Here is a 14,063-nt window from a genome sequence, read left to right on the forward strand (position 1 = left end):
GGCGCCGAGCCAACAGGGTATTTTCATTTCTAATACCTTTTCCTAATGACTCTTGGATTTTGCCAGGCTTTCTGGAGAAAGTGTACAAGGGGTCATTATCTTGAAGGAGTGGTCTCCAGATAGATATTCTGAGCTTCCCTTCTGTCGCCAAGATAAGTTTTTTATTTTTATTTCTAAAGTAGTTACTACTTCCTGATAAGATGAATTTTATTTAATGGTCAATCAATTTAATGGTTACTCAGAATGTGACTTTATACAGAGAGTAGAATTGTGGGTATCAGAGGCTGGGACATGTATGTGGGAGGGGAGGAGGACAGAGGTTGGCTAATGGATATGAAATTACAGCTGGATATGAGGAAAGAGTCCTGATGTTCTGCAGCACTGTGGGGTGAATGTGCTTAACTATAATTTGTTGTGTATTTTCAAAAAGCTATAAAAGAGGATTTTGAATGTTCACAACACAAAGAACTGATAAATGTTTGAGGTGATAGATATGCTAATTACCCTGAACTGATCATTATACATTGTATATATGTATATGTATTGAAATAGCCCCTAAGTACACTTAATTATTACAGGTCAACTAAAAATAAAAGAGATCAATAAAAGAATTATGTTAAAAATTATTTCTTAGTAATACAGACATTGTCACATATTAGAAAATAACTCCAGCCTGGGAAACAGAGCAAGACCTTGATTCTAATTAAAAAAAAAAAAAAAAAGAATGACCAAAATAAGAGAGAATAGAAAAGTATTTCCACCATTCAGTGAATAGCAGTGCTAGGACCAGTATTTATCCTGACAGACATTATTTGTATTATTTCCTTTTTGTCACAACATGAGAGCAAATAACACATGCTATTACCTGATTTTTCCTCAGTCAATGATCTCCATTTTTCTGTTTCAACACATTTTATCTCATTTAATAATTAAACTACGTATACAGAGGGTTTCAAAAATATATGTACACATTTTAAGATAAGTTATCTACATATTACTTTTTGAAATTGAATTGAAGGTACTGTTACTGGTCAAGTGTACTTACACTGTTTGGGAATGATCAATTTTACTTCCAACAAGATCGCTTAAAATGTGTATACATGCTTTGGGGCACTTGTGGTATATTTTTGAAAAATACAAAAGAATGTGACTTCATAAATCTGTCCTGCAACTACATTCAATCTGAATGTTTTGACAACTGTGTGAATACATGAATGTCCAGAACAAGTATAAAATATTTTACATTTCCTGGAGGAGGTCAAAGGGGGGAAAGTCAGGAATGATCAGTATTTGTCAGATTGTTGCATTTACTGCTATTTTAATTTAATTTAATTTTTATTTATTTATTTATTTATTATTTTGGAGACAGAGTCTTAACTTTGTTGCCTAGGTAGAGTGATTTGGTGTCATAACTCACCGCAACCTCAAACTCTTGGGCTCAAGCAATTCTCTTGCCTCAGCCTCCCAAGTAGCTGGGATTGCAGGCACCCACCACAACACCCAGCTATTTTTAGAGAGGGGGTCTCGCTCTTGCTCAGGCTGGTCTGGAACCGGTGAGCTCAGGCAATCCACCCTCCTCAGCCTCCCAGAGTGCTAGGATTACAGATGTGAGCCACCCACCCGGTCCTTACCACTATTTTAAAAGGGGTAGGGGTGGGGCAAGAAAACAAAGTCTGCAAAAAGGTAAAAACTTTAAGCCTGAGGGTGGCTTACAAGTGTAATGGGCTCAGCAGGGTAATATAAATTAACAAGGTTGGATGATAAGATATGTAAGGGCAATGAAAAACTTTAGAAAACACACCAATTTTTTTTTGTTTTTGAGACAGAGCCTCAAGCTATCCCCCTGGGTAGAGTGCTGTAGCATCACAACTCACAGCAACCTCCAACTCCTGGGCTTAAGCGAGTCGTCTCTTGCCTCAGCCTCCCAAGTAGCTGGGACCACAGGCACTGAGCCGAAAACATGCCAAATTTATAGGGAGGCAGCCAACTATCAGTCAACAGTTTCCATGTGGGAAGGTAGACCCCAGTGTGATTTTTCAAAAGAACCAGAAATCTGGCTTCTTAGAGGAAATTACCTAATTTTTAAAAGCTGACAACTAATTCAAAGTGGCAGGATGGAAAGAGGGGAGAGAGGGAGAAAAGAAAAAAGAAAGAGAATCCTGTGCAGACCAAACAGAACAATGATAGGGCCCAGGGGGCTGCCAGTAGGTGACTCTTGCCTTACAGGAACTTCCTAGGGCCTATCTTACCCCAGCAATTCAAGAATTAAGAATTAAATTTGGATCGGCGCCAGTGGCTCAAGTGGCTAAGGCACCAGCCACATACACCTAATGTGGTGGGTTCAAATCCAGCCCGGGCCCACCAAACAACAGTGATGGCTGCAACAACAAAAAAAATAGGCAGGTGTCATGGAGGGCACCAGTGGTCCCAGCTACTTGGGAGGCTGAGACAGGAGACTCGCTTGAGCCTGGAAGTTGGAGGTTGCTGTGAGCTGTGATGCCATGGCACTCTACCCAGGGGGACAGCTTGAGGCCTTGTCTCAAAAAAAAAAAAAAGAATTTAATTCAAGACACACTTGGAAGTAGATCAGATATCAGATGCAGGCAGAATTTGCATTCACTTGCCAGTTCTTTAAAGCTAACCAGACTTTTTATTGAGCACCCAACATAATGCAAAGTCTACTATTACCACATATTAAAAATGAAATACATTAACAATTTATTACACGAAGCAGAGATACAACTTCTATAATGATCAAAATGACTCTGAGATACATACTTACATTTTAGCTGTTTTGTAAAAAATATGTTTAAATACAGAGAATTGTTTTTTAAAAATCTACTGGAGCACTCAACTTACACAATTCACTTTTGAATTTAGAAGGTTAATGGGAAAGTTTCAGGACATTAGGCATGGCTCTGTGAAAAGGTTGCACTTGTGAGAGAATTGAAAAGCAACCGTCCTGAAAACTTTTCCTTGGAGCCAGTTTTGACCTGTGCGGCTTCAACTCTCTCAGAAGTCATTGATGACAAGAAGTGGTACCCAAGTTCATGACAAGTCAGAAAGGGAAAGAAAGTCTGCAATCTCGCTAGCTGAGTAGGTGAAGACATTGACGAATTCAACTTTGCTCAGGTTATCAATGACTTATGATTACATTTTAATATAAATGTGTTAAACAGTATAAATTGTATCCTGCTCCCCACGTGAGATTCACGTCACTTTAGTCATTCTGTTTCTTCCTTATCTCAGCCTCTGTCTGTATCCGTTATCCTCCCCAATCTCCAGTTTTTTTAAGGTACCCCTATTTCTGTTTCCATTTTTTCTTCTGCTGTTAATCAGAGTTGAGACTCTTCAAATTTTTCAACTTTTCTGGTGTACCAGACATTCTCCATACCTCCCTACACTCTCATTCCAACTCCCCCCCACCCTAACCCCATTCTAGAACCTGGACTCCTCCCATTCTCTAACTGGGTATCCCTTAATCTAAGATGCCCTTAGCGTCTCCTCCCCTGCTGCACTGATTTCCCCGTACCCACAACATCCCCCATCGACCCTCCCGAGGCCTGCAGCCTCAGCCGTTCCAGAAGTTGACAAAAAAGTTGCAGAGGGAGTGCCACTTCTCAGCGCAGTAGGTCTTTGTGAGCTCGGTGTTCTCGTCCAGCGCATCCGCGTAGGGCCCAGTCCCCATAGGTCGCTCCTCGTGGGGATCCGAGGCCGCCTTCCTCTTGTCCCCTTTGGTCTTCTTTTCTTTGGGCCGCACGCTCGGCGCGAGGCCGGCGGCGTGCTCCCGGGACCGTCCCCGGCTCCTGGCTCGGGGCTTGGGCTCCCCCGGGAAGCCGGCGGGGGTAGGGTGGGCGGGCTGGGACGCTCCGGACACTAGGCGTAGCTCCGCGCCGTGGCCCTTCTTGCCCGCGCACAAGCGGGCCTGGAGCGGCGAGGGGTCGTGGCAGGGCCGCCGCTTCTTGCGCAGCGCGCCCAGCACCTGCTTCCAGTAGTGCGATCGGCGAGCGGTGTAGGTGGCGCAGCGCTCCGGTTCCCCGCGGTAGGCACACTGGTGGCGCGCCCCGTCCGGACCCTGGCAGCGCAGCGCAAGTTCGCTGCCCTCTGCGGCCCCTGGGGTGGGCAGCAGAAGCTGCCAGCTGCACGCGTGCTGCTCTGGGCTGATGAAGCGACCCGAGGAGCCTCCCCTGGGACCTGGAGGAACCGGTTCCACCGCGCTGCCAGCTGCCCCCTGATCCCTCCGTCCGGCGGCGAGGAAGCAGCCGCCCAGCAGCAGCAGCAGCGAGAGGGACGCTCGTAGCCAAAGAGAACTCATGGCCCGTGGTATCCGTTCTCTCTCTTCTGGGACTCCTGAGCCCTTCAAAAGAGGCAGGGCCAAGCGAGGAGCATCCCCAGGGACCTGCGGACAGAAGCAGAGACGGCTACCAGTTGAACCAGGCGTAGCCCCACGCCCAGCTAAATGCACCTGCAAGTTCACCTCCCCAGATTTTCTGGAAGCTGGTTTTCCTAGTGGGCGGTTACAGCCTAAGATGGGATCCTCAGAAGAGTCTGAGGGAAAATGCTTACTGTAAATAATCACTGTGAAACCATTCGGGCATTGAGATTTTCTTCCCCTTGCAAATACAAGAGCAAACCGTGCATAATAATTACCACCTGTCCCTGTTCCTTCACCTCCTGTCTTCTCCACCCTCCAAGGAACTATTTCTAGAATCACTTCAGATTATTCCTCGGAAACATGGGCTTTTCCTGCACGTTGAACTTACCGAGTTCTGGAAGAGGTGCTGGAAGCCTTATTAAGTTAGAGAGAATGACTGCATGAGGGATTAGCTGTTTTAGCCGGCTCTCCGTGAATGAATGTGTTATCAATGGGACCCGAGGGGCCTCCCCCGTTATGCCCCTCCCAGACTTCTCTCAAACTGGGAGGTTTCCCACCACCACGACACACACACACACACACACACCCCACCCTAGATGTGTGATAGAAGCAGCCCTGTAGCTTGAAATAAAAATCTTGTATTTTGCTTCCAATGTTTAAAATAAGCATGCAAATTTACACAAATCTTTCTTCTTTCCTTTTACATACTTACCTGAAAAATAAAAGTTAAACAGAAATATCTAAGTTTTTCTTTTTTAATTATGACTTTTGTTCTTTGTTTGTGTGGGGTATTATTTTTTTTTTTTTCCCAGTTTTTGGCCGGAGCTGGGTTTGAACCTGCCAGCATATGGGGTAGGCGCTCTACTCCTTTAGCCACAGGCGCCGCCCTGTTTGTGGTGTTTTTTGTTTTTTGGGTTTTTTTTGAGACAGAGCCTCAAGCTATCCCCCTGGGTAGAGTGCTGTGGCATCACAGCTCACAGCAACCTCCAACTCCTGGGCTCAAGCGAGTCTCCTGCCTCAGCCTCCCAAGTAGTTGGGACCATAGGCTCCGGCCACAACGCCTGGCTATTTTTTGATTGCAGCCGTCATTGTTGTTTGGCCAGCCTGGGCTGGATTCGAACCCGCCACCTTAGGTGTATGTGGCAGGTGCCTTAGCTGCTTGATTCACAGGCGCTGAGCCTGTTTGTGTGTTTTTTAAGGGCTCTCTACTCTGTTGCCCTGAGTAGAGAGCCTGCCATGCATTCATCACAGTTCACAGCAACCTCAAACTCTTGGCCTTGAGGAATCCTCTTGCCTCAACCTCTGGGACTATAGGCACCTGTCACAATGTCCAGCTAGTTTCTTCTATTCTTAGTAGAGACCAGGATCTTACTCTTGCTTAGGTTGGTCTCAAACTCCTGAGTTCAAGCAAATCCACCTGCCTTTGCTTCCCAGAGTGCTGGGATTAGAGGCGTGAACCATAGGGCCTGACCCAAGAGATCTAAGTTCTAAGAGTTCATTTCAATAAAATGAAATAAAACAAAACAACCATAAATATCCTAAACTTACCAGCCCACGCGGTGGCTCATGCCTGTAATCCTAGCACTCTGGGAGGCCAAGGCGGGCAGATGGCCTGAGCTCACAGGTTTGAGACCAGCCTGAGCCAGAGCAAGACCCTGTCTCTAAAAACATCTGGGCGTTGTGGCGGGCGCCTGTGGTCCAGCAACTCCGGAGGTTGAGGCAAGAGAATTGCTCGAGCCCTAGAGTTTGAGGTTGCTATGAGCTGTGAAGTAACAGCACTCTACCGAGGGCAACAAAGTGAGACCCTGTCTCAAAAAAACCCCCCAAAACTAAACTTACATAATTGCATTTTTTCATTCGTCCTATTTTTTCCACAACATTCTTTTTTTTTTTTTTTTTGAGACCCAGTCTCACTATGTCGCCCTCGATAGAATGCCGTGATGTTACAGCTCACAGCAACCTCCAACTCTTGGGCTTAAGCAATTCTCTTGTCTCAGCCTCCCAAGTATCTAGGACTACAGGCACTGGCCACAATGGCCCAGCTATCTTTTGGTTGCAGTTGTCATTGTTGTTTGGCAGGCCCGGGCTGGATTTGAACCCACCAGTTCAGGTGTATGTGGCTGGAGCCTTAGCCACTGAGTTACAGGCGCCGAGCCTTTTCCAAAACATTCTGAATCCTATATTTTCACTCATCATTTCCAATAGTCTTTCTTATCCCAATAACTAAATGTTAATCCTAATAACTGTAACCACTAATAAAAATATATCTCAGTTTATTAATGACCAGAGTGTCCAGAAGTTCACCCAAGGTGGGCATTTGGGCTTTTGATTATTTTTAGGTGTTGTAAATCAGTTATAAATATAGGCTTTCAAAAGTTGGAAGTTTAAAAAAATTATTTATTTGCATTATAGTAATTGAAAAGTAAAATTACCAATTCAAATGGTATTATAATTAAGAATTAATGTATTTCAATAGCCGGACATTGTGGCGCGTGCCTGTGGTCCCAGCTACTTGGGAGGCTGAGGCAGGAGACTCGCTTGAGCCCAGGAGTTGGAGGTTGCTGTGAGCTATGATGCTATGGCACTCTACCCAGGGGTTCAGCTTGAGGCTCTGTCTCAAAAAAAGAAAAAAATAATAATTAGTGTATTTTGGGATCTTGAAAAATTTATATTTAAGTAAGCTATTTTTTTAAGCTTCAGGATAGTCCATGATATTTTCTTTTCTTTCTTTCTTTTTTTTTTTTTTTTGAGACAGAGCCTTAAGCTGTCCCCTGGGTAGAGTACCCTGGCATCACAGCTCACAGCAACCTCCAACTCCTGGGCTCAAGTGAGTCTCTTGCCTTAGACTCCCAAGCAGCAGCACCCACCACAAGGCCTGGCTATCCCTTGGTTGCAGCTGTCATTGTTTGGCAGGCTTGGGCTGCATTCAAACTCGCCACCTTAGGTGTATATGGCTGGTGCCTCAGCCACTTGAGCCACAGGCACTGAGCCATAGTCCATGATATTTTAAAATAGATGTTCACAATAAATGTGATTCCTCCCCCCCCCCAAGAGTTTATATCTCTGACTACTGGCTGAGAGCAGTAGGTCACACCTGTAATCTTAACATTCTAGGAGGCCAAGGTGGAAGAACTGCTTGAGGTCAGGAGTTTCAGACCAGCCTGAACAAAACCATATCCGTCTCTTCTAAAAATAGAAAAATTAGGCCTGGCAGGGTGGTTCAGGCCTATAATTCTAGCACTCTGGGAGTGCTGAGCCTCTGGGAGGCTGAGCTGAGTGGATCGCCTGAGCTCAGAAGTTAAGAGTCCATCCTGAGCAAGAGTCTCTAAAAAAATAGCCAGGTGTTGTGGCAGACGCTTATAGTCCCAGGTAATCCAGAGGCTGAGGCAAGAGGATCTCTTAAGTCCAAGAGTTTTAGGTTGCTGTGAGCTATGATGCCACTAACACTCTACCCAGGGTGACAGAGTGAGACTCTGTCTTAAAAAAAGGAAGAGAGAGAGAGAGAGAAATAAAGAAAGATTCCCAGTGTGGGGGTGTGTACCTGTAATCCCAGCTACTTTGGAGGCTGAGGCAAGAGGTTGCTTGATCCCAGGAGTTTGAGATTGCTGTGAGCTAGGCTGAGGCCTGGTATTCTAACTGGGCAACGGAGTGAGATTCTGTCAGAAAAAAGAAAGTAAGAGAGAAAAAAGGAAAGGCAGGAAAGGAAAGAGTTTGTACCTCTGACTACAATTATTTATACAAGTAAATATTTTCCTAAAATACTTCCCCAAGATGTCAGGAAGTCTCATTACATTCCCTGTTATATTCTTGCAGATAATATTTTCTGTTATTGGACTACTGTTGGTATTGTATTTCAACAATTATAATTTGATTTCTAGCATAAAATCCAAAATACTTTAGATTAGAAGAATTATTTAAATATACATAGTGTATATTAAAGATATAGTAATATATTATATTTTGACCCCAGAAAGGAAGTTTTACCACTTCAGTGAATTGGAAAAACCAGAGAAATTTAATGATTTACCCAAGGTCATACATCTTTTAGTGATAAAGCTGTAAGCCCTCTGACTAATGATCAATGATCTTTACACTTTGGCTTGGTATTTTAGAGGGCTACTTTCAAAGTTAGTTATGTCTTAAATTCTACTAATTTGATTTATAATGAAAACAATTTGTAGCTATGAAGTTAAGAAACTATTGGCATGATTTTCATAAATAATAGTAGCTAATTAATACATTTCGCAGATGGAAACCCAATCTTTCCCAGAAACCATATTTGTATGTGAGAAGCACTGATGAGTAGGGATAGGCTTTTTTTTTTTTGTAATTGGCACAGTTTTTCAGCTAAATAATGACATCTTGTGGCATAACACACTAATTACAATGAAAAAGTTTATTATCTGAAGAGTCATACTTATCAAGAGACATTCCAGAGACCATGCTTCTCTGTCAGAAATATTGTTTCCACAGTAACAAAGTTAAGGGCTCCCAGATGTGCTATGCCATGTCAGAAAAGGGGAGTTCTTCTTTTTAAATTGTGGTAAAATATACATCACAAAAATTTATTGGTTAGGAGCCCTGGCTCACACCTTGTAGTCCCAGCTACTCAGGAGGTTGAGGCAGAAGGATCCCTTGAGTTAGGAGTTTGAGACTAACCTATGCAAAAGCAAGGCCCTGTCTCTACTAAAAATAGAAAAATTATCTGACATTGTGGTGGGCACCTGTAGTCCCAGCTACTTGGAAGGCTGAGGCAGGAGTTTGAGGTTGCTGTGAGCTATGACGCCAGAGTACTCTAGCCTGCAGCAACAGAGTAAGAATAATATTTGATTGTATTTATATACTACATCTTGATAGACCCCAGTTGCCTCTATCTTTTTGATCTTATGAATATGAGCATTGTGTACAAACATCTATCCTAATTCCTGCTGCAATTCTTTTGAGAATATACCCAGAAATGGAATTATTGGATCACACGGTAATTCTATTTTTAACTTTTTTCTTTTTAAAGATGGTTTCTTATTTTATTTTGTTTTATTATTTTTGAGACAGAGTCTCAAGCTGCCACCCTGGGTAGAGTGCCGTGGTGTCATAGCTCATGGCAAGCTCCAATTCTTGGGCTCAGCAAGCCTCTTGCTTCAGTTTTTCAATTTTTAGTAGAGATGAGGTCTTGTTTTTGCTCAGGCTGGTCTCAAACCTGTGAGCTCAGGCAATCTACCTGCCTCAGCCTCCCAAGTGCTGGGATTACAGGCGTGAGCCACCACGCCCGGACTATTTTTAACTTTTTGAGGAATTGCCATGCTATTTTCCTTACTGGCTACATCATTTTACATTCCTGCCAGCAGTGAAACATTCTCACTGATAATTACTATTTTTTTTATTGTAATGACTATTGTACAGGTACGAAGCAGTATCTCATTATGATTTTTATTTGCATTTCTCTAGTTACTAGCCATGTTGAGCTTCTTCCCAGGTAGTTATTCCATTTGCGTATCTTTATTGGGGAAATGTGTATTGAAGTCCTTTGCCCACTTTTTTTAAGAGCCAGGGTCTCACACTGTTGCCTAAGCTGAAATTGACTCTTGGGCTCAAATGATCTTCTTACCTCAGCCTCCAGAGTAGCTGAGACTGCAAGCATTAAACCATTGCTCCTGGCTCCTTTGCCTATTTTTAATTTATGTGATTATGTTGTTGCCAGGGAGCGGTAGGCGTTCTTTACATAATCTGGATGTTAACTTCTTATCACATGTATGATTTGCAAATATTTTCTCCTATTCCATGGGTTGCCTTTTCACTCTGTTGATAGTGTCCTCTGACCCACAAAAGTGTTCAACTTTGATGGAGGACAGGGAAGTTAGTTTTTAAAATACCATGATGTGAGATGTATAAGAAAACAAGAAATATATATCTTAATGATGATTTAAAAAAAAATTTTTTTTAGAGATAGAGTCTCACTTTATTGCCCTCAGTAGAGTGCTGTGCTGTCACAGCTCACAGCAACCTCCAACTCCTGGGCTTAGGCAATTCTCTTGCCTCAGCCTCCTGAGTAGCTGGGACTACAGGCGCCTGCCACAATGCCTGGCTATTTTCTTTGTTGCAGTTTGGCCAGGGCCAGGTTTGAACCTGCCACCTTCGGTATATGGGGCCGGCGCCCTACTCACTGAGCCACAGGCGCTGCCCAATAATATTTTTAAAAATAATGTTGTTTGCATCAGCAATCCAACTGACCTGTTTGGATTCCTATCATATGCTATCTATTAATAATAGTTTATTAATACTTTCTTGATAATTTCAGTGATTCTCTTCTTGGTCCTGCCCTATAAGCCTCACAAAGGAAAAACATACCATAAGGAACAGTCTTTGTAGCACCTCTTTCCCTTCTTCCTCTCAGAAACAGTGAGCCGTAGCAGATGGGGAGAGGAGTTTCCTGACTCTTGGTTTCTTAAGACTATGTAATTCTTCCTGCATCTAAAATTAGCTTTTTGGCCAGACGCAGTGCCTCATGCCTTTAATCTTAGCACTCGGGGAGAACAAGGCAGGTGGATTTCTTGAGCTCAGGAGACCAGCCTGAGCAAGAGCTAGACCCTTTCTCTACCAAAAATAGAAAAAAACTAGCCTGCCCTCGTGGTGCATGCCTGTAGTCCCAGCTACTTGGAAAGCTGAGGCAAGAGGATGGTTTGAGCCCAAGAGTTTGAGGTTGCTGTGAGCTATGATGATGCCATGGCACTCAACCCAGGGTGATGTCTCAAAACAAATACATAAATAAATAGGAATCAAAAATAAAATTAGCTTTCTTGCCGGGGATGTGATTAAGATTTTAAAAATAAATAAACTTTAAGGCTGGTCACGATCACTTATGCCTGTAATCCTAGCACTCTGGGAGGCTAAGGTGAGTGGATTGCTTGAGCTCAGGAATTCCAGACCGGCATTTGCAAAAGTAAGACACCATCTCTAAAAACAGTTGGGCATTGTGGTGGGCATCTGTAGTCCTAGCTACTCAGGAGGCTGAGGCAAGAGGATCATTTGAACCCAAGAGTGTGAACCCAAGAGTTTTGAGGTTGCTGTGAGCTATGATGCCACAACACTCTGCCCAGAGTAACAAAGTGAGACGCTGTCTTCAAAAAATAAATAAAATAAACTTTAAAAATTATCTTTCACTAGTTCAATATTCAAATTTTCTTTGTTTCACATGTACTAGCCTAATTTATATTGCTAAGTTTTTTATACAAGGATCAATTTTTAGACCTCTTTTATACTTAATATACAGTGCTCAAAGCAAAAGAAGATTTCTTGAATTTTCATACATCGCTGATAGGGGTATACAATAATACAATCGTTTTGGAAAACTGAGGTTTTCTTTTCTTTCTTTCTTTTTTTTTTTTTTAGAGACAGAGTCTCACTTTATTGCCCTTTGATAGACTGCTGTAGCATTATAACTCACAGCAACCTCCAACTCCCAGGTTTAGGCGATTCTCTTGTCTCAGCCTCCCGAGTGGCTGGGACTATCGGTGCCTTTCACAATGCTGGGCTATTTTTTTGTTATCATTGCAGTTTGACTGGGGCTGGGTTCAAACCTGCCACCCTCAGTATATGGCGCCCTACCCACTGAGCCACAAGTACCGCCCTTGTTTGAGGTTTTCTATAAAAAGTACACATATATACTATGATCTAGCCATTCTACTCATTGGTATTACCCAAATAAAAATACATAACCATAAAAATTCATGCTATGTGGAATGTTTATAGCATTTTATTCATAATAGTCCCAAATGAAAACACCCCAATTATTCATTGACAAGTGATGACTAAACAAATTGCAATACAATATTTATTATTCAGCAATGAAAAATGAACTGCCAGCTTGGCGCCTGTAGCTCAGCGGCTAGGGCACCAGCCACATACACCGGAGCTGGCAGGTTTGAATCCAGCTCAGGCCTGCCAAACAATGACAACTACAACCGAAAAATAGCCGGGCATTGTGGCGGGTGCATATAGTCCTAGCTACTTGGGAGGCAGAGGCAAGAGAATCGCTTAAGCCCAAGAGTTTGAGGTTGATGTGAGCTGTGACACCATGGCACTCTACTGAGGGAGACAAAGTGAGACTCTGTCTCAAAAAAAAAAAAAAAAAAAAAGAAAGAAAGAAAGAAAAAGCAAAGAAAAGAAAAATAAACTGTAACAATAAACTGTACTGTAACATTCAGTAACTGTAACATTAATTCATGAGGTAGCATGACCAAGATCATAATGCTAAGCAAATGAAGCCAGACACAAAAAAAGCCCACATGGTGTGATTAGATCTATAACAAGTAAAATTAAGCAATGGTGGGAAAAATCAGAACAGGACTATCTCTGGGGAACTGCGGGGAGGAGGGCTGTATGAAGCAGGAAGGGATGCAAAGAAACTTCCTGGGATTATAGCAATATTCTATAATTTAGTCGCAGTTTGAGTTACCTTTAAGATTTATGTATTTTGGTGGGACTCCATGGCTCACACCTGTAACCCTAGCACTCTGGGAGGCCAAGGTGAGTGGATTGGTTGAGTTCAGGAGTTCAAGCCAGAGAAAAAGACTCTGTCTCTACTAAAAATAGTTTCTTGAGGCATAATATTAGACTTGGGGGTCTGAAGTAAATGGTCAGAATTTTCTGTTACTTGGGGGGGGTCTTCCTTTTTTTTTAATGTAGGCATTCACTGTTTTAAACTTCTCCCTCAAAGCTGCATTTGCCACATCCCAGAAGTTTTGGTATGTGGTGTTTCCATTGTTTGCCTCAAGATATTTTTTAAATTTGCCTTTTTATTTCCTCTTAATTGTTTAGCTTCCCAAGTATCTGGGACAACAGGCACCTACCACAACACCTGGCTATTTTTTGGTTGTAGTTGCCATTGTTGTTTGGCAGGCCTGGGCTGGATTCAAACCTGCCAGCTCTAGTGTATGTGGCTGGCACCGTAGCTGCTGAGCTACAGGCGCCAAGCCAGTTTGCTAATATTTTATTGAGGATTTTTGCATCAATATTCATCAGAGAGCTTGGCCTGTAGTTTTGTTTTTCTTTTTCTTGTAATGTCTTTGCCTGGCTCAGGAATCAAGGTGATACTGGCCTGATAAAATTTGTTTGGAAGTATTTCCTACCAGTTCTACTTTATTGGAAGAGTTTAAGAAGTATAAATTCTTCTTTGAATGTTTGATAGAATTCAGCTGTGAAGTCATCTAGTCCTAGGTTTGTTGTTGTCGTTGTTGTTAGGAAGTTTTTGATTACGTCTTCAATGTCTTTATTTGTTATCAGTCTGTTCAGACTTTCTATTTCTTCCTGATTCAATCTTGTTAGGGTGTCTTTTTCCAGGAATTTATTCATTCCTCCTAGGTTATCCAATTTGTTGGCCTATATTTGTTCATGATTAATCTCTTACGATCCTTTGTATTTTTGAGGGATCTATTGTTATTCACTTACATTTTCTATTTTGAATCTTCTGTCTTTATTTCTTAGACTAGCTAAGTGTTTGTCAATTTTGTTTATTTTTTTAAAAAGCCAACTCTTAGTTTTATTTATTTATTTATTTAATTTTTTTTTGAGACAGATCCTCAAGCTATCCCCCTGAGTAGAGTGCCATGGCATCACAGCTCACAGCAACCTCCAACTCCTGGGCTCAAGCGAGTCTCCTGCCTCAGCCTCCCAAGCAGCTGGGACTACAGGC

The 14,063-nt window shown here is 42.5% G+C and overlaps 1 protein-coding gene across 1 annotated transcript; it reads right to left on the reverse strand.

Moving 5' to 3' along the window:
• Positions 1-3,571: 3,571 nt before the first annotated feature.
• FGFBP3 (fibroblast growth factor binding protein 3) lies at positions 3,572-4,315 on the reverse strand. The gene has a single exon (XM_003783698.1). The coding sequence runs from the start codon at positions 4,313-4,315 to the stop codon at positions 3,572-3,574; it is 744 nt and encodes a 247-aa protein (XP_003783746.1).
• Between the last annotated feature and the right edge of the window lie 9,748 nt (positions 4,316-14,063).

Source organism: Otolemur garnettii, unplaced genomic scaffold (genome assembly GCF_000181295.1).
Source record: "Otolemur garnettii isolate 467f Iridium unplaced genomic scaffold, OtoGar3 scaffold00008, whole genome shotgun sequence".
In the NCBI taxonomy this organism is placed as follows: Eukaryota; Metazoa; Chordata; class Mammalia; order Primates; family Galagidae; genus Otolemur; species Otolemur garnettii.